This window comes from Zootoca vivipara, chromosome 1 (assembly GCF_965207765.1).
Source record: "Zootoca vivipara chromosome 1, rZooViv2.hap1.1, whole genome shotgun sequence".
NCBI classification, from domain to species: domain Eukaryota; kingdom Metazoa; phylum Chordata; class Lepidosauria; order Squamata; family Lacertidae; genus Zootoca; species Zootoca vivipara.
Window position 1 is genome coordinate 42656189 of NC_142582.1, and position 21361 is coordinate 42677549.

Genomic DNA, 21361 nt, shown 5'->3' on the forward strand with positions numbered 1-21361 from the left:
GTCAATAAAAAGTTGACCTCTGGACTGGTAACTATGATCTAAAATATACTAACCCGAAGGGGAGAAAACATTTCCTTGTAGGATTAGCAGGGAGCAACTGCAACAATGAAAGGCTGTGTTCTCCTCACCATTGTATGGTTTATCTTCTGCACGGAGGCAGGTAAGTGGCAACCTTTTCTCTGAAAGATGTTTAAATACGGTACCAGTTATGTGGGTAGGATAAACCCATCTTATTTCTGGGTTCCTTTCCTTCTCTTTAGAAGGACTGGATTTGTCAACTTCTGCATCTCAATTATTAATCCATGATCTATGAACGGCAGTTGTGGTGATTTGCAACGAAATCCAATTTCCTTCTTTTTTCAGTTAACTATTTTGTGTTAACCACCTCTGCAGCTTTAGGCCAGAACTTTGACTTTTAAGTAACTCAGAAGAATAGCTAAGCAATCCAAAGGGATTGTACTTCTGACTATACGGAAATTCCTCACCTCAACCCCAGTAGAATAATAATAATTAATAATAATAATAATAATAATAATAATTTATTATTTAAACCCCGCCTATCTGGCTGGGTTTCCCCAGCCACTCCTGGCAGTTTCTAGCTAAATATTAAAATACAATATTCCGTCAAACATTAAAAGCCTACCTAACCAGGGCTGCCTTCATATGTCTTCTAAAAGTCTGGTAGTTAGTTTTCTCTTTGAAAAAGAGGCTGTTCCACAGGGTGGGTGCCATTACCGAGAAGGCCCTCTGCCTGGTTCCCTGTAACTTGGCTTCTCGCAGCGAAGAAACCGCCAGAAGGCCCTCGGTGCTGGACCTCAGTGTCTGGGCTGAACGATGGGGGGTGGAGATGCTCCTTCAGATATACTGGACCGAGGCCGTTTAGGGCTTTAAAGGTCAGCACCAACACTTTGAATTGTGCCCAGAAACATACTGGGAGTCAATGTAGGTCTTTCAAGACCAGTGTTATGTGGTCTCGGCGGCCACTCCCAGTCACCAGTCTACCGTGTTTCTCATATTATAAGTCATGTCTTATATTTATTTTTTTCTCAAAAAAACACAACATAGCTTATTTTCAAGGGATGTCTTATTAAGCTGCGGCTCCAGCCAGCTCCCGGGCTTCGCGCGCTGCCCGCTAAGGCTCCTGCCGGCTGCCGGGGCTTATCAGGAGCGCGCTTTGAGCTGCGGCTCCAGCCAGCTCCCGGGCTTCGTGCGCTGCCCGCTAAGGCTCCTGCCTGAGACACAGGCTGCTGGGGCTTTGCTTAGCAGGGTCCCGATCCTTTGTTCTTTGCCCGCCGCGGCTCCTGCCGGCTGCCGGGCTTTGCGCGGCTTGAGCTGCGGGTCTAGCAGGGTCCCGGCGCCGCGCGCTGAGGCTCTACCGTAGCCGGGCTTCGCACTGAGGCTCCTGCTGCAGCTCTTGCTGGCTCCCACTCAGACGGAGCTCCACGTGGCAGCGGCATCCAGTTCCGAGGAGGCATCTTCCTTTTCTTCTTACGGTACCGTATTTTGCACAGACCTGCTCCCACCACAACCCGGTACTGCTACATCTTATTTTCGGGGTATGCCTTATATTTCGCCAGGTCATGAAAATCCTGCCATGCCTTATTTTTTAGGGATGCCTTAAAATATGAGAAACACGGTAGCTGCCGCATTCTGGATTAGTTGTAGTTTCCGGGTCACCTTTGAACGTAGCCCCACACAGAGTGCATTACAGTAGTCCAAGCGAGAGATAACTAGAGCATGCACCACTCTGGCAAGACAGACCGCGGGCAGGTAGGGTCTCAGCCTGCGTACCAGATGGATCTGGTAAGCAGCTGCCCTGGACACAGAATTGACCTGCACCTCCATGGACAGCTGTGAGTCCAAAATGACTCCCAGGCTGCGCACCTGGTCCTTCAGGGGCACAGTTACCCCATTCAGGACTAGGGAGTCCTCCACACCTGTCCACCTCCTCTCCCCCCAAAACAGTACTTCTGTCTTGTCAGGATTCAGCCTCAATCTGTTAGCTGCCATCCATCCTCCAACCGCCTCCAGACACTCACACAGGACCTTCACTGCCCTCACTAGTTCTGATTTGAAAGAGAGGTAGAGAAGGGTATCATCCGCATACTGAATTTCTACCCCTGGCTAAACCAGGTGAGGGTAGCCAATGGGTCTCAAACCTTCGGTGAGTTAGGGATTATCCCTGAAAGCAAAGACAAGCTCTTGCAGATTGAGCAGACGGGACCAATAGTGGGTCCAACCGTCAGGAAGGTGTTTTCTGCACATGCTGTAGAGGGAAGTGAGGGGCAGATGGGTTGTCAGACAGGGAGGGTAGCCCATCTAGGAGAAGGAAAACTCTGATCCTAAACATCCACTGCCTTATGGGATATCTTCAAAAGAAGAAAAAGCTAAGGAGTAAACCCTACACAAATCTGGAGTGGAGTCCCTAAGACGGTTGGATAGAGCCTTGTATGCCTCCTTCTGGCAACTCCTGCAGCCAAGCTGGTGCCAAAGGTATTGCTCTGCTTGCTTTTGGGCTACATCTGCGAAGCCAAGGGGCAGGGCAGTCTTGAGCAGGTCGGGCGCCCTGGCACTGAGGGGCGGAGATCTCTCCGGCGCCCCCGCCCTCGCAGGGCGTAGCATGGCTTCCTTGCGGCTTTGTCGCGCAGCACCCCGCCTACCGGCCCAGCGCCCTAGCACCCCGCGCCACCGGGACTCTACCTAGAGCCGGCCCTGCCAAGGGGCAGCCGTCTGGGCAGCCCAGGACCTCCATATACATGCCTAGGCTTCTGCTCTGGGGAGGTCACTTCATTGCTGCTAATGCAGAGGTATGACTTCACCACAGGAGGCACATTCCAATGTCTCTCGAGACAGAAGGAAACGAACAATATGTACCGGTATATAGGCTCCAGTTGTAGCTGCATGCAACTAGTAACCGCATATGTGACCCCAAGTGACCCCAGACAGTACTGTGCATTGTTATCTGGATTAAAAAGCTACATGCAGTCAGTTCAATGGGACCTGGAAAATCATCAGAATGCAGATAGGGATGAGAATTTTCACCTGTGGCAGTGATGCATGCAATAGCCTCCTTCTAGGGGTAAATCTCCTTTGCTGGAAGAGATTAACAGTTTACAACAGACACTTCACGTCCAAGTTATGTAAGAGAACTACTATACCGTGAATGAAGCGTTATCTTTTCATCCAGTTTGAAATTTGGCTTCTCGGGTATTTACATTGTCCAAATTTACTTTACAATGATATTGATGTCAGCTCTTGTGAGTTTCAGTTTTAGAGTTGTAATTTGCATGATGAAAAAGAGAGAAACATTTGTGTAAAAAGCTAAACAAATTTCATGGCAATGGGCAATGTTATCTTGCTTCTCCTCCATGTCCTGTCACATTCAAGTGTGACTCACTCAAGCAAACACAGTGGTTCTCAAAGGGTGTGGTGTGCTATGGTATGGTATGTTATGGTATTAGATAATTTGGCAGGATATACAACCAGAAACAGTATCCACACCTTTCTTCAAGACCATTTGCTATTCTTCTACAGTTAAGGGCTTCAGGAAGCAGAACAATTGGCATACAAAGAGACATTGATTAAATCCGAGCCAGGTGAAGGTAGGAGAGTTTACATTATCCAAAGGCCCCATGGTAATTTTAAGCAGGTGAAGCCACTCCCTTGCCTGTGTCAATTGAGATGTTTGGTGGGATTCTGCCTTGGGCCTGTGCAGCCTGGCTTCTTCTTAGCTTTCCTCTACTAGGAAAACTAGAACCTTTGGAAGCAAAGTGCACTAAGGAAATACTCATAAATTGGCAGAGGATCTTTGTTCTCCTGGCAACATTATGGTATATAACAAGCACTTGTGAAATAAAGGCAAAGTCCACTTCTCCGGACAGTTGCTGAAAGTTATTCTTAGCCACTGAGGTCACATGTGTCTCAATGGATAATACAGGGTCCAGGACAAGGAATACACCCAACTGTATACCTGAATCTTCATGAGAAGTGTATATCAGCTAACAGGAACCATGACAGAAAATTCCCATTTTTGGCTCACACCCCTGGGATATTCTGTAGAATGCAGTGCCATGAGTTAAATTTCTCCAGATGAATGATCTTACAGGTCTATACAGGGGCAGGCAAACTTTCAGACATGTTGATCCCAAGTTGTTCAGGGCTTTATATGTTACTAAAAAGACATTGAACATAGCCCAGCTAATAGGAAATACAGGTAGAATGTTTACATCAGGCATCCCCAAACTTCGGCCCTCCAGATGTTTTGGACTACAATTCCCATCTTCCCCGACCACTGGTCCTGTTAGCTAGGGATCATGGGAGTAGTAGGCCAAAACATCTGGAGGGCCGCAGTTTGGGGATGCCTGGTTTACATCATCCTTGCGTGCCAATATCAGATTAGGAGAGCTCAGTTTGTTTTTAGTTATAAACAGGTATCATGTGTTTATTAGTCATTCTTCTTAATGTGAGTATAATATAATTGGGTGTGGTCTTGCAGAGTCTCTTAACTATATAGGGAATAAAGTCAGGGCACATTGAGAAAAATGAGTATTTTTTAATAATAATAAAAATTTGGAAGGAGTCTGATTTTAATTGCCCTTTTGATAAAATGCGTCACAGTTCACTTGCAAGTCAGACTAGTCTACTCAGCTCAGTATTGTCTATAGCAGTGGCTCTCCAGGGTTTCAGAGAAGATTCAATCAGATGCACAGCACAAATGTGATCTTTGATCAGCTAAACTACTTGATTCTGAGGTGTCAGTTATGGGTGAGATAACATTTAATCAGTTCCCACTAATGTCATAGTGACACTCTTTTCCTCAGGATACAGAACTTTCTACAATTATTCATTCTTTGATAGCCTTCCATTTTGATTATTGAAATCCACTACTCTTTGTGGAACTGTTCTGATTTGTAACTTGGATCTTGTGCAGAATTCTTAAGTCCAACTTTTATTGGAGGCGGCCTCAGAGCGTGTACAACTCCTTTCCTTACCAGCGGTGTCTGTACTGATGCTGAATTTTATATTGAATCACTGCTGAAAGAACACACTTTACCCTAGATATAATCACATTGAGAGTCTTGAGTTTAGGAAAATAGCAAAGCCAGGTTCATTGATAGGAAAGTTCTTTCTAGCTAAGATGGAAATATACAAGGAGCCATGTTTGCTCTTTGTTCTCAGCAGGAGGGCACACAAAAGATTGCTCCTTTAACAAGCTAAGAATGAAGAAGTAGGAAGTAGGAAATGAGCTGCCTAGCACCTGAGGGAAGATCAGCACAAGGGCTGTCTAGGAAAATGGGAGGTTCTTCTCTATCTAGCCTCTTCATGCAAGTATATCAGCCTATAGTGCAAGCTGAGTTGCACCCCAACATTTTCAACAGCCTGCTGAATGGCTTCCAGGACTAGTTCAACCTGTCCACTCCCTTTTCTTGGCATTGCGGGTTCTCCATTATACCGGTAGAGAGCACGATTTGCAGTGGGGGCTAGCAAACCACGCCTGTGACAAAGGTGGGGGCATGAGTGGCCACCGTTTGATTGGATATGGGGCTGTTGTTGGGCATAATCGTATGTATCAATTTAGTAAGTCAAGCCATATTGATGCCTCTGGGAGCCTGAAGGAAGAGGGGAGAGTTCAGTGCACCCGGGTCCCCGTCTCTCCCTGTTGGATTTCCCCGTGTTGACAAGGCAAGTTATTATTATTATCATTTCTGTCCTTAGGTGACAGTTGAGAACCAATGCCTACGCAACCACTCACATTGTTTTGGATTTAATAAAGTTGTGGCCAAATTCATGCCAAAAACCATTAAACTTAAATCCTGTCTACGTTGTGATTTATTTAGGGGTGGTTTGGGGACCTCCACACGCAAATGTTTCACATGGGACCAGGGCCTCTTTGTACAGGTGTTTACATCCAGAGGCTCTGAAACTGCTGCCTGTGTGGTGGAAGTCCTGCAGGCTTGAGGCCCACTCCCACAGCCCACTAGAGACAATATGTATGGCCTAAACACGGGACAACAACTGTGAACCAAAATTCCACTATGGCCAAAACAAATGACGCTACATTAAATATTATAGATTTGAATAAGTGTACTTGTTCTCTTACTCTTTCTGTGAGTGAGGACTGTAATTGTTATTTGTTGTTTAGATAGATAGATAGATAGATAGATAAGACCACGGCTCCCCAGACTATGGCCCGGGGGCACATACGGCCCCCGAGGCTCTTTTATGTGGCACCCGGGAACCCCCGCTGCCGCCACCTGCTCTTACGGGCGCAGTGCGGCGCGGCTGCCGACTTCCGACCCGGAAAAGCGACAGAAATATATTGTGCGCACACGCAAACGTCATTTCCGGTGTACTTCCGTGTCGGAGGAGGCTTCTGCGCATGTGCACAAGCTATTTCCGGCGCTTTCCAGGTTGGGAGTGTGCCAGAAATAGTGTTTGCAGATGCGCGTGCCCAGCCGTGCGCCCCCGCACCCCCGCAGGCGCTCCCCCACCCACCGGCCCACCATGCAATCAGCATGGCGAGCATCCGGTCCGAAGCTGGGTAAGTTTGGGGACCCCTGAATTAGACGCACAAAGATGTGGTGCTTTTCTCCCCTTTATTTTTTTTACTTTCAGGAGCAGCAAATACCACAGACACACCGAGTGTCTCCACGCCCGCAGAAACATCGAGTGTCTCCACGCCCGCAGAAACATCGAGTGTCTCCACGCCTGCAGAAACATCGAGTGTCTCCACGCCTGCAGAAACATCGAGTGTCCCCACGCCTGCAGAAACATCAAGTGTCTCCACACCTGCAGAAAGATCGAGTGTCTCCACGCCCGCAGAAACATCAAGTGTCTCCATGCCCACAGAAATATCGAGTGTCTCCATGCCCACAGACACATCGAGTGTCTCCATGCCCACAGAATCATCGAGTGTCTCCATGCTCACAAACTCAGCGGATGCTCCAACTTCCACAAATGCAACAACTGCAGGAATACTAACTACATCAGGTAATCATTACACAACTGCTTCCTGGCTTGTTTTGTTCAAAATAACCAGACACTAACCAAATTGCAAAGCATATTGTATAACAGAATATTTTCCCCTCTTCTCCCCACCCCCAGGCACTGTCAGGAGGTCTTACACACGAGTAGGAGTCTGGCAGAGACACATGCCCGGCTGGCATGTTCTCTCCCTCCTGGTCATTTGTTCGGGAGATTCAAAATCTTTATCCAGCCCAAACATCACAGTAACTGATACCTTAGAGGAATCAGCACACTTCAGGATCAGTAGAGTATAGGTAGTCAGTGTACAGACTCAGTAGTGCAGCATTTCGGCTAAACTATGTTTATTTACATATACACACTCGGAGCATCACAACTCAGCTCCTTCCTCTTCAGCATCAGACAGCAAAGAGAAAGGACAAAGGACAAATGTCCAACATCACGGAAACACAGTAATCCAAACATCCTGCTTCCGTCACTTCCCACAATGTGGAATTAAAACATACACTGTCATGTGATATAAACAATCCCATGACTGCAACACGGGAAAAGAATCCTAACAGGCACACCCCCTAAATCTGCTTGGGGTGTGTGTGTCATACAACTCTTTGGAGCAGATATGGGGGTGGTGAGGGGTATGTACAGGGGAGGAGAGGGGAGGAAGCCCCATTATGCATTCTCAATGGATCTGGTGGGCTTTATAAGTTCTTCCAATGTATAATCTATAAGGAGGGGTGGAAATCCTGGTTCTCATTATGGTTTTCATTTTAGGACCCCTTACTTGTGCTGACCAACCATGTGAACATGCTGCTACATGTATTGATCTGTTCCGAAGCTTTTCATGCCAATGTCCTTATGGATTTTACTATATGCACACATCAGGTTGCCAGCAAGGTGAGTTGTGCATTTATTTATCTCTTGTGTGGCTCTGTTCAAATGAATACAAATGCTTCTGTTACGATGCTTCTGCTTTAGTGAATGCTGAACATGTCTGAAGAAAACACTAATATGCATCCATTCACCAATGCCTAGCATTCTCTCTCTTTGTTTAAACAAATCCTAGAATCATGATTTTTTCTCCTGTTTCTTGTCTAACCCAGGACAATATATCCTTTTCAAAACAAGCATACATTGACAAATTGCAAGTCTAGCATGTAGCTACAGCTAATAGAGGACTGGTTTTCCAGACGTTATATGACTAATATAAGATCCATTGTAATTTTAGGCAAAGTATTTCCAGGAGAATTCACTCTGATTCAACCATATAATCAAGATTTGGAAAATATTCATTCTGAAGTTTATGCAGCTTTGTACCACAAGGTCACCAACATTGTAAGTTTATTTCATTGTATATCCTCTTTGATATAAACTAATGCTCTACATCTTTTTCATAGGTACATATAGATATTTCTTGCTATTCATAGATATATCAGAGTGAGTATGGTTAAACTGCATAGAGAAAAATTTCACTGAGGGTGCTTTTTGACATATACATTATAACCAGATTTTGTCTGCATGTGCAGATACTACTTTTATTTAGACTGAGATTTTATCCTATATTTGGGAAACAAGTTCGTGTCATGCAAGCTTACTTAATATGCAGAAAATGCCACTTAATAATTGTATTAAAATGATACTCTTGTCTACAGCCTTGTGATATGGCTATTTCCACGCATAAAATAACTCCTTCGAATTGCCTTCAAATTTGAGGGCCAGTTTGTACCCAATCAAACCTAGTGGTTATAAGGCAAGACTGTTCGGAAGTGGTTATGAAGTTCTAGAAAATAAAGGGAAAGAAAAAGGCCACGGTCAGGCCTGACAATTCCTTTTAAAAAGCCTATTGCCCCTTCTCAAGATCTCTCTGGGCCATGCCAAAGAAGGAAGCCCTGTGAGAACCTGGGAACACCTGATCCCTCTCCTGGCCATGGCAGAGACTGCACTGCCCCACAAGCCAGCTCCCCCTTTGATTATTCACTTGGCAATTGACTGCACTGGAGAACTTCAGAAGTTCTGAAATGGTGCAAACTTCACCATCAATTTATACAAGACACCACTGAACATAAGTAGGGGAGGAAACTAATCCAATGGGCAGTTCGGATATGTGTGTAAATATCAGTTTTATTTTTGCATATACACTCTGCTGAATTTTTTTAATCATTTAAAACCTGTGTGTGCTTCCAGAGCAGCAGTTCCAAGACTCTTTTCTCTTGACGCACCACTTATGAGTTGCGCGATGTACAAATTGTAATGCTCTATGCCAGATGCGGTATGATTTTAAATAGTGTTTCCTTGCTTCTTTTATGGTAATTGTATTGTCATTTACATTCCATAGAATTCAAACTCTGATACAATAAAACACAAAATAAGAAATAAAAGAAGCAATACAAATAAAAGAAACAATGTGATATAATTTAAAATCAGTATGTGAGTACATCTGAATGAAGCTGAATGGTGGTCCATTTCTAGAGTTATCACTATAACATCTGTGAGTTACTCAGCAACTCAGTTTGCATTGAGCAAAACCATGGTCAAGCAGAGTTTGTTGTTACATGCAAATGAAGTTTATTCCCAGTTTTCTTCCTACCTTGTACATCACATCTGAAAATAAATTTGTAATATGGAGGCATGAAAGAGAAATGAAAGAGTACTGCCTTGAGAAGCGTGTAGAAGAATGGACAAGGGGATTGAAGGCATAATGATATATTCAGCTACTTAGAGCTCCACACAAGTGAGCTCTGTAAATGTTTTATCTTTGCTCGCAGTGTGTCAGTTGCCATCTTGTAAGAAATGGTTTGCTGGCTAGGGTAGAGCCTCTACGATACCTTCCTGGTAGTTGTTTACTGCAAGCAGTAGTATAGTGTTCTAGGGCTGCAGGGGGTAGCAGGCTCCCTGCCTCCAGCACCCTAGAGAGGTGCCCAATCAGCATGAAAGGGGAACTTTTAAGCTACTGTTTGTTCCGAAAACTAAGCATTCAAGAACACTTAAAACACAAGGTGCTTCTGTTTCAAGAGAATGGTGTGCAAGTTCTAAATAAAAACTACTGTCTAAAAAAATTAAAACATAGATCAAAACACCAGACAATAGAAACACTCAGGCAATGTTCAGAGTCCAAATGCCTTCTAAAATAAAAACCATTTTAACCTGAAACTTTGCAGGGACTGTGCCTGCCTGATTTCTAATGAGAGGGAGTTCCATAGAGTTGTGCCTACTGTGTTGGAGGCATGACTCATTACTGACAAGACTCACAAGTTGTGCTTCTGGTCCATGGGAGACCTCTAAGAAATAGGGGATTGGAAGGAGTACATGGGCTACTGCTCTGGGATTCAGTTTTGCAATTGTCATCCCCCCCGGTCTGTTTCCCTTTATTTCCTGCCTCCTTTTAACTGATCCTTATTTTTATCCATGTTTTACAGTTCAGTGACATATTCAAGGATGAGAAAAGTTACCAGGAAACAATCATTATAAGCATAAAGTAAGTACGGCAACTTTAATATATACATAGCCAGTAGGGCCTTCAACAAAATGTTGTGGTGGAGAATGTTACTACCGTAGTTAGGATTCTAGCTCATGCCCTTTTCAAGGATATGCCTTTCCACACACACACACCCCACCCCTGGTTTTCTACCTCTGACTGTCAGACAGCATTTTGAGGCCAGTAAGCATGCTCGGTCTTCATCAGACTCCCCACCACACTGCAATTAGGGTTCTTTTTCTAAACATTTTTTTTTGCACTTTTGCAAATCTTGGAAGTTTCACCTATCCTGCAGATACCTCCCTCTTGTACTTGGATGGTGTCATTTTGGCTACATAAGGAGCCACATTTGGAAGAATCAAGTTTGCTAGTACTCTAGAGCAGGTGGTTCCCAATTAGCTAATTACTGAGGACCCCCTGTTTTTCAAAAGCCAAACCACCGACTCTCTACTTTTGAAAATTTTGATACTGTATCTCTATGGTAGTTACCTCTGTAAAGCAATTTTTTTTAACAAAATGTGGGGTAGCCCCTCATAAGGCATCATCTAATGAATAATATGTTAGGTCACTTAGCTGGTGTCTACAGTAGTGTTTGGGTGGACCAAGGGTCTGACTTGGCATAAGGTACTCATATATATACTTTCTCTCTCTCTCTCTCTCTCTCTCTGTGTGTGTGTGTGTGTGTGTGTGTGTGTGTGTGTGTATATATATATATATATATATATATATATATATATATATATATGCTAACATATCTCTAAGATATGTATGTATATACATTTCAGACCATCTACACAAGCATCGAAAAGGCTGAGTAAGGCTGAAGCCGCAAGCAACATCGATGTTACATTAATCAATTTGTTTGATATAAACACAAATGTAACACCTCAAGAATGGATGGAGAAGGTTAATATTTCATATGACATCATCAAGTTCGATCGGAGTAAGTACCATACCCTTTTCAGAATCCTTATATGATCCTACACCAGTGTTATTACTAAGTAGTCTATAGAAAAATCCCTATCCCCAAAGTGCTCCTTCTGCTCGATGGAATTCTCTCGTTCCTTCATCCTCTTGAGACCAAAATCCCATTCTTTGCAGTACTACATGCCTATGACTTTAATTGCTGAGATGAACTGCGACCAGTCAATCAAGTCCAGCCTAGCAGAGATAGGTGAATTTTATTCTTCCACCTCTTAGGGAGGACATTAAAAAGCAATAGGACTGAGTTAATTTCCTGCCTATAAAAAAACCCAACAACCCCAAGTTCTTCCTGTTGGTTGGGATAAAGTAATTGTACTGTTTCTGACAGTTACGCAATTATACTGCTGCTGCTTCCTATAGATATGTTTTTGCATCCCAGAACTGTAGTTGCTGCTGTTCTATAATTCCCAAGAGCATGCCAATGCTGTTCTCAAGCCAAGACTTGCTGTCTAAATAACTACTGTATGTTAATAGTAGTTTTTAGTGGGTGTGTATGTGAGATCTTACACAAAATCTTCTGTTGCTCTCAGTTTCAATCTTAATCTGAGAGTTAAGTATCTTTCCTATACTTTCACCCCCAAAGTAGTATATTGTTAGATGAGAAGACAAATTATTAACATTGTTTGCCCCTCAAACAGTGACAGGCCAAGGAACAGTAAAACAGGATGAAGGCATCTACTGGAACAATGTCTTTGACACATTGGTGTGTTGTCAGACCTTGCTAGCTCCAAGATAGGGTGCACACGGGGCCCTGATGAGATGCAGGTACATGGTCAGAAAAGCAATCAAAATGGCCACATCTGTGCCAGAGGCCAGGCACTGAATCAGATGGATGGGGATCAAAGAGCCAGAGGCAAATGTGAGGTCACAACCAGGAGAGTAGACAGACTGTTGTCTACAAGTTGCTCAGGCTGATAAACTGGCTCGGCAGCCAATGGTTTATTCCAATTTGCTTGACAAGTGAAGCTCAGAGGGTACTCTTTTCCAAAATACACCCTAACTTGCTTGCTGCCCTAGAGCACAGAAAATACTGGAGACTGATTGCTAGTGACCAAAGTTTGAAGCGCCCTGCTTGCTGCTTTACATTCATGCAGATGCTGTGTACATGAGCTCTAGAGGCTCTGCATCACCACAGCTGTAGGCAGTAGCAATCAACAGGAGAGCACTGCTCACCGGGCATCCTAACACTTGAGTCTCACTGATAGTTCCTGAGACGGGAAGATAGTGAGGATATTAGGAAGCCAGGTGAGCAATGCCACTCCACTCCACCCCCTCCCCCCACCAACTGCTACTGACTGAAGGTACATGTGCCAGCTGCCCTTGTTAATTGCTTCCTTCCTTGAAAGAATCTGCTGTTAAGTTGTGCTTAACATATAGAAATAACGGTTGCTGAAAGTGGTGTTGCTCTCTCTGCTGTTGCTCTCTGTATTAGATCTATCACAGTGTGCTGTTTATGGCTGTGATGTAAAAACTACGATATGCAAGGACACAAGCAGTGATTCTCATCCTACCTGTGAATGTCATTCACATCTTGCCAAGAAGAACACCGAGGACAAAGCTTGTTTACGTAAGGCCTTATGTGTGTCCTTTCTTTCTCACCCTTCTCATCTCTGCTTTCAGCTGTCATTTGGCTCCTTCAGACTACCGATTTATTGAGCATTCATCCTGAATTGCACCCACCCTGAATATTTTATCCCATAGCATTTCTTTTACTTTCCCCCTTCCCTTCCTTTATGTCTGGGGGTTTTGGCTGAATTTACAAAGCTGTTTATTTCGCCTTCCCAATTTCGCTCTACATATTCATAAGCACTCCTTTCCTTGTCATTTGCTTCCAGAAAAAAAAAATGTTTGCCAGCCCCTTAACCTGGAAATGTTTTGCACTGTAATTTTCCTGCCACATATTTTGTGTTTGTGCAGCAAGTACTTTTGACTTCCATTGGTACAGTACAATGCTATATTTGACTACCTCTCATTTTCCACTTTCAATACAGTTTGTAAGTCCACTGAGTGCTCTCCGAAAAAGAATCAACGCTGTATTATGACAGCGGAAAACATTCCAGAGTGTCGGTGTCAGTCTGGTTTCCAAAAAGAGGGTGACAAATGTCAGGAGTAAGTAAGAGGCAAATGGAAGGAGGGGTATTTACCGTGGTTCTCCCTGGCCTTTCCCGAAGCAGGAGTGGGAAATCTCAGGCCCACAGACCAAATGCAGCTGTTTAGGTCTTTCTGTCTGAACCTCAGGATTCTGCTCAGGCCATACCTATCCACAAACAACATCTCTTGCTCCTCCCACTTTTAGCTTCTGGCTCTGCCTGCCACTGGCATGTGGGATGAAGCCTTTGAACGGGAAATCATAGAATCATAGAGTTGGAAGAGACCACAAGGGCCATCCAATCCAACCCCCTGCCAAGCAGGAAACACCATCAAAGCATTGTTGACATATGGCTGCCAAGCAGGAAACACCATCAAAGCATTGTTGACATATGGCTGTCAAGCCTCTGCTTAAAGACCTCCAAAGGAGGAGACTCCACCACACTCCTTGGGAGCAAATTCCACTATCGAACATCTCTTACTGTCAGGAAGTTCTTCCTAATGTTTAGGTGGAATCTTCTTTCTTGTAGTTTGACTCCATTGCTCTGTGTCCGCTTCTCTGGAGCATCAGAAAACAACCTTTCTCCCTCCTCTATATGACATCCTTTTATATATTTGAACATGGCTATCATATCACCCCTTAACCTTCTCTTCTCCAGGCTAAACATACCCAGCTCCCTAAGCCATTCCTCATAAGGCATCATTTCCAGGCCTTTGACCATTTTGGTTGCCCTCCTCTGGACACGTTCCAGCTTGTCAGTATCCTTCTTGAACTGTGGTGCCCAGAACTGGACACAGTACTCCAGGTGAGGTCTGAACAGAGCAGAATACAGTGGTACTATTACTTCCTTTGATCTAGATCAGGCATGTCAAACCTGTGGCCCTCCAGATGTTTTGGACTACAATTTCCATCTTCCCCAACCACTGGTCCTGCTAGCTAGGGATCATGGGAGTTGTAGGCCAAAACATCTGGAGGGCCGCAGGTTTGACATGCCTGATCTAGATGCTATACTCCTATTGATGCAGCCCAGAATTGCATTGGCTTTTTTAGCTGCTGCATCACACTGTTGATTCATGTCAAGTCTGTGGTCTACCAAGACTCCTAGATCATTTTCACATGTACTATTCTCAAGCCAGGTGTCACCCATCCTGTATTTGTGCCTTTCATTTTTTTTTGCCCAAGTGTAGTACTTTACATTTCTCCCTGTTAAAATACATCTTGTTTGCTTTGGCCCAGTTGTCTAATCTGTTAAGGTCATTTTGAAGTGTGATCCTGTCCTCTGGGGTATTAGTCACCCCTGCCAATTTGGTGTCATCTGCAAACTTGATCAGGATGCCCTCAAGCCCATCATCTAAGTCATTGATAAAGATGTTGAATAAGACTGGGCCCAAGACAGAACCCTGTGGCACCCCACTAGTCACTTCTCTCCAGGATGAAGAGGAGCCATTGATGAGCACCCTTTGGGTTCAGTCAGTCAGCCAGTTACAAATCCACTGAATGGTAGCATTGTCTAGCCCGCATTTTACCAGCTTCTTTACAAGAATATCATGGGGCACCTTGTCAAAGGCCTTGCTGAAATCAAGATAGACTATATCCACAGCATTCCCTTCATCTACCAGGCTTGTAATTCTGTCAAAAAATGAGATCAGATTAGTCTGACATGACTTATTTTTCAGAAACCCATGCTGACTTTTAGTGATCACAGCATTCCTTTCTAGGTGCTCACAGACCGTTTCCTTAATGATCTGCTCTAGAATCTTTCCTGGTATTGATGTCAGGCGGACTGGGCGGTAATTGTTTGGTCCTCTCTTTCCCCCTTTTTGAAAATAGGGACAACATTTGCCCTCCTCCAGTCTGCTGGGACTTAGCCTGTTCTCCAGGAATTCTCAGAGATTACTGCCAGTGGTTCTGAAATCACCTCTGCCAGTTCTTTTAATACTCTTTTTATGATTCTCTACTCCTCCTCTAAGTGCTTTGATGTTTTGCTACAGGGAGGATAAAAACGTGAAGGCATTGGGGGGTGCTGAGGACCCCCCCCCATTTTCCATTCCCCCCAATTTGTTACTGAAAGAAAGAAATGGGGGCACAGAAATTGGAGGGGGGTTAATTAGAGTGGCAGTGGCCTCTTGAGGCTGTGATGGTCAGAAAAGATCATTTGGGCTACAGAAAGACAAGTGTGTCAGTCCCTCTGTTCTATTTCTTCTTGGTAGTTACGGTACTATCACTATATGGACAATCCCCATATAGTTTGGATGTCATGTACAGTAGTTACTTTGTGTGACTTTTTCTTTGTTTTTAGGTGTAATTTTGGCTACTCTGGAGAAGACTGTAAAGAAGGTAGGCATGAATTTGGGGTGGTTTTTATATAAAGCATAAAGCCATTATCGACAAGTTGAGCAGAGTCCATAGTAACAGAATTAGGACAATGAATTCACAGCAATAAATATACCTTCACCCAATTTTTGTGTGTGTGTTGACTAGGGGTGGGGCAGGGCTGGGGATTTAATTCAGTTTGTGTTTAAAGGCAAACTTAGTGAATTTGCATGTTTCAAAACAATACGTGAACTGAAACACAGCTATCTTTCAAAATTCACACTTCTCCAAATTTAGCAGTGATGTTTTTCAGCTTAGTAATGTGTACAATAATGCATGCATTAGAGTAAATTATACATATAATTGCCTATATTAGAGAAAATAACGTACAAATATGCTTTATATTGAGAAAAATAGCTTGCAAAATGTGTATATTGGTCCAAACTGCATACAAAATCCCGTTCATTAGGATAATTTTACACTAAAATGCCTAATAAATTTCATAATTAGATTTTTGAAATCCCACACAAATTGCTGGAAATATGTGGAGAACGGAATTTAAGATTGGAAAAATGAGAACCCGGGAGAACTGAAAGTTGACAGATTTGTCCATCCCTACTTCTGAATAGCTGAATGTTTTCATCTTATAAAACATGTTATGTATATATTGCAAGAGGGTCATGTGTGCAATAAAATAAAATAAACAACTATCTGACTCTTAGAAGACACCTGAAGTTCAGGGAAGTTTTTTTATGTTTGATGTTGTATTGTGTTTTAATTTGTTGGAAGCTGCCCAGAATGACTAGGGTAACCCACTCAGAAGGGTGGCATATAAATAACAAATTATCAGCATCATCATTCTCTTTTCAGTTTACCTGGCAGCCCTCGTTGGAGTATCTGTTGCGTGTGGAGTTGTTATTATAGTCTTAATTGGAGTGCTCATCTACAAAGTAATCAGGTACATATGACAACTCTTTGAGTTGTCTGAATATGCCTAACGGTAAATTTTATAACACTGGGTGGCCACTTGAGTCTAACTTCCCCTATTGAATTTGTATCAAAATACTGTAAGAGAACAACTGGACACAGGCCTACTCCTGTATCCCCAGTAGCAGCTGTCGCCAAAAATATTCATTTATCTTCTTAAACTGATACAATCAGCTGCACCCTGCCTGGCCATTGTTTTGCATGACAGCACTATTTGTGATTATTCGTTATCACTCATTTCAGGGAAGTGTCCAATTTGCATTTTGGGGAATACAGGAAGGTTAATCAGGGTATGGAAAAGATCAAGATGTGTTCATCTCTCTCTCTCTCTCTCTCTCTCTCTCTCTCTCTCTCTCTCTCTCTCCTCTCTCTCTCTCTCTCTCTCTCTCTCTCTCTTTCTTTCTTTCTAGAAGAAATAGAGCGCCTTCACTTGAAAGAAGGAGCTTGCTACAAAATGATTATTCAACCACAAGAGAAACTCCTGGAAATGGTTCTTACAGCAACCCTGCTGTAAAGCAGAGGATGTTCCCCAGAGTCCAAGCTGGAAATCCTGCAGGGGAAACCAGAACAACCACAGCTAACCAAGGAGGCAATTTCCGTGAAGCAGGCGCAGCAAACAAGGCTTATGTTCCTGAGCGGGACTATGATGACGACAATGTAAGTGGCTGCTTTAGGAGAGATTCATGCTGCTCATTTCTAATGCCCTGCTGTGCCTTTCACAGTTCTGGATTATTATTATTATTATCTAGATTATTCTGGATTATTATTATTATTACTACAATTCCTTTCTGTACTATTTTTCAGCACAAAAGTCCCCGCAGCGGAAAACAACCTATTAAAACAAAATATACAATAGAGTAAAATAAGTTGCCATAAATCAATCAGTAGGCAAAACAATATAAGATAGCAAAGCCACAACATAGGGGGCGGGGGGAGAAAGACTTCCCAAGCTAGAAGAATTAAGGGTGCTCTCACCCACCTACCCACACTAAGTATTTGCCCATTGATTCAGTTTATTTTGTAAACTGCTTAGAAACTATCTCCCCTTTTAGCCAAGCTGCAATATCCCATCTCCTTGAGCTGTTTAGCTATTGCTGGCGTCACCGGTACCTGGAACCTGAGTGATGGCTACAAGAACTATAATATCTTATCTCTTTTTCCACTGTTGATTGGACATTTGCTTTTCATGTAATGAGTCAGAAAAGAGCCAGAGGGTTAGCAGCTCTTGCTCTGGAAGCCTTGAATGGTTGACAGCATTTGTAACTGGGAACTGAACTCTAATGGGAAACTCAACACCCAGCTTCCTTAGAGCACTGATCCCCCTGGACAGATTCCTACCTTGCCTTGCCTTGCCTCTAATATTGGCTCCTGCTGTGGGACACCTAGTGAATTTGGATAACTAGCATCGAACATTGCAGTTCAGGTAACGGGAAATCATCTTAATAACACAATTATAGCAATATAAGTGATACTTAATGAAGTATTTGTGGCTTGTTAGCACAGAACTAACTTTTACCTTTTAAATGGTAGAGGTGTGACTAGTGGAAGGAGACAGAACAAGCATGTTTTGTAATATATATGGCTATTTTTGTGACTGCATCTATCCCTCTTAAATTATTGTTATTTTACATTGTTTAATAGAATCCCTGGCTTGAAATGTCATCAAGAGACAGATTCTGAGTCTAACCATAAGAGACTGCGGATGTTTGTGAATGTGAACACTACTGAGAAGCCAACACATTTTCCTTCTGAACCACTTTGTGACACTACTGTTTGGTAATTAGAGTGCTCACAATACAGGAGAAGAATCCTACTAATCACTTCTGAAGGCTCGACATGCCACCTAAACGGCACTAGCTCTAGTCTCAGTCCAGAGAAAGGCTGAGTCTTTTCTTCTTGTCTTTTTTTAAAGGATTTTTTTTAAAGTATTGTTTTCAACAAATATTACCTTAGAAACTAGGCGAGCAGTCCAGGCAACACGAGTTGGTGATGTGACCTCTGTAATGTACTATTAATCCCTTTAACTTGGTATATATCTCCAGCAGCATGCCAAAGCACATTTTAAAAATTATTTTGTAAATAAATATAATTGCAATGCCCTGTGTTGTCATTGCTACCTCTCTGGGGTAAACATGCTACATAGTGGTTTTTTATTGGTCAGTGCTAACCTCCCCCAAAGTAGGGAAGGTGTTCAAGACCAAACCAAGCCTATCGGTGTGTGTGGGTGCACAACTGTCTCCAATAAAGATCCCAAGAGTAGTATTCCCAGTTCCCCAAAATTAGCTGTTAACTCTGGAATCTACACAGCACAATGTGTGTACTTGTACCTGCCTTGATCAGTTGCTGATGGTTTGTAGGCAGATATCACTGGCCCCTAGAAGCCTGGCTCCAACAGGGCCTGAATGACAACTAGTTCTGGGCCTGCCATAGAAAGCATTTTACAAATGCTCATATCCTTGTAGATTACTGGATGACTCTTAATTCTGACGCACAGATATAATCAAGTGTCAGCCATGCTTTCCCTAATAAACTGTTTAAAGTTTTTTACTTGCTATAAGCGTTTAAATAAAAGCATGTAATATGTGACCACAGTTACTTTATGTCAAGGTGTTCTTATCCAAAAAATGTCGAAATTGCTTTGCAAAAATTATGAACAGCACATTGTCCACAAGATGGTGCTGTATCATTAACTACAACTCTAGTTAACAAACCTGAGTTCTGGTGTTCCTGAAACTTTTGGTGCAAGGAGATCATTTTCTCATGGAATAAACATAGCTTCTTATGCTGCACTGCCACAAAAACAGACCCTCCAAGTGTCCCTATTTTCCAGGGACAGTCCAGGATTTACAGATGCCATCCTGGTTTCTGATTTGATCCCGGAATTTCCCGCATTTCCTTAGTTCGGCCCTATTTTCATTGGAGAAATGTTGACAGATATGGAATAGGATGTACCTGTTTTCATCAGAGAAGTGTTGGAGGGTATGGCTATAAGAGTCTTACTTTTGCTACCCACATATCCAAATCACCACACCTGAAATCATGCCCATAATGAGTTCACTTTTACTATGGCTGCTGAGTTGTCTTCCTCTGCCCTGTTTTGAAAGTGAACTTTTTGATCCTGTATTTGCATTGCATTGATAGTATTTCCTATATCTTATTTATTTACAAGTATGAATTATTATTGTTCTTCTTTTTACCTTGCAAGCTACTTGGAGACCTTCTTGTAGTGTGCCCAACCAATAAATAAATAAATAAATAAATATTTAAATGCTGGCTTTGTTGTCCTTCTTTAGGCTATGCTAGTCCACAGACTGGGTTGTGGGGTCCAGGAATGATTATACCACCTATTGTTTCCTCATATTCCTCAAATAGTCTTACAGTGACATGGTTTGCGAACAGAAACAGAATCAAAGGCCAGTCCAGCACAAGAGTTTTCTTGAGATACTTGATCAGGAAAGCTGAAGAACAGGATGATCTGATGCCACTACAAACTCCCACCATGGTTCACCTCTCCTTTCATGCCCTTGTAAAAGAAATTAAAATGAAATCCAAATTACATTAAAATCCAAATACTGCAATAACTACATGCAAATGAAGCACATTATTGAATCATTTGAGTTCGTAACCTTGCATTTCTTAGTGCAAAGTTGCCTTTCTTTTTACCACAAAATACAGTCAGCCTTATATTCATAACCAAAAAGCAGACTATCGCCTCAAATGCACCAGTTTTCTAGACTATACAGGTGACTTGCATCTTACAGGGAAAAACTCCTGGAAGGGCCTTCTGAAATCTTGCAAGAGCCCTCATGCAACCTTCCCAGAGCCCAGTAAGCAGGACGAGGAGCTTAAAAACCTTGTATAGGGCAAGGCAAGGCCCTCTCAGCACTGACACTGGACAGGTAGGGATGGCAATGTGGGCCCGTTCTGGAATTTGTTCTGGCTTTATGTGATTTTGCTTATATACGCTGTTAAAAATATATAGAATTATATAGAAAAACGCACAGACTTGTTTGTAGATAATGCTGTTCAATTTAAACTACTAGGTTCAGCTACAATATATTTTCCGCTGGTTCTGCACATAAGTTAGTATAATAGTGTTCCTCATATATTAAAGGCATCTGCCCCAAAGCCCTGAACAGATACCGTGTTTCTCCAAAAATAAGACACCGTCTTATATTTATTTTTCCTCAAAAAAACACACGGTGGCTTATTTTCAGGGGAATGTCTAATTTTTTTAAATTAAGTATGGTACAGTGGTTAAACTGCCTATCACTATGGCTTGTTTTCAGGGCATGGCTTATTTTAGGAGAAACACGGTAAGTGCCTATGTTTCAAGCCTTGCCTTGTACATCACTTTCGCTGGAACCTGCCTACGAAACCACAGCCGTGCCACATTTCCACAGCATCCCAGTGGAACCATCCGGTTTTAATGCATCTGCCCAAGATCAGCTTTCTGTTCTCCTTCGCAACAGCTATCGCGTTTGTAAAGACAAATGGCTCATTTTAAGTGCTGGCATGTGCAGGAATGCGAG

General features: G+C 42.9%; 1 protein-coding gene across 2 annotated transcripts; it reads left to right on the plus strand.

Moving 5' to 3' along the window:
- Nucleotides 1-3: 3 nt before the first annotated feature.
- MUC13 (mucin 13, cell surface associated) lies at nucleotides 4-20067 on the plus strand. 2 transcript variants are annotated; one of them, XM_060278960.2, is made up of 12 exons: nucleotides 4-160; nucleotides 6616-6990; nucleotides 7756-7878; nucleotides 8210-8316; nucleotides 10398-10456; nucleotides 11242-11399; nucleotides 12873-13007; nucleotides 13432-13549; nucleotides 15829-15866; nucleotides 16713-16800; nucleotides 17243-17486; nucleotides 18471-20067. In XM_060278960.2, the coding sequence occupies exons 1-12, from the start codon at nucleotides 106-108 to the stop codon at nucleotides 18507-18509; spliced, it is 1539 nt and encodes a 512-aa protein (XP_060134943.2). In that variant the 5' UTR covers nucleotides 4-105; the 3' UTR covers nucleotides 18510-20067. The 2 variants fall into 2 exon arrangements, with proteins under 2 accessions (XP_060134943.2, XP_060134933.2); XM_060278950.2 differs by having other exon boundaries at nucleotides 6-160; nucleotides 17240-17486.
- The last annotated feature ends 1294 nt before the right edge of the window (nucleotides 20068-21361 follow it).

What these genes read in the sequence shown, in the direction of transcription:
- MUC13 (XM_060278950.2), top strand. Translation starts at nt 106, where the DNA reads ATGAAAGGCTGTGTTCTCCTCACCATTGTATGGTTTATCTTCTGCACG. An exon ending in CATCATCAAGTTCGATCGGA is followed by an intron (nt 11,400 to 12,872) that starts GTAAGTACCATA and finishes TCTCTGTATTAG; the next exon opens with ATCTATCACAGTGTGCTGTT. An exon ending in CTCATCTACAAAGTAATCAG is followed by an intron (nt 16,801 to 17,239) that starts GTACATATGACA and finishes CTTTCTTTCTAG; the next exon opens with AAGAAATAGAGCGCCTTCAC.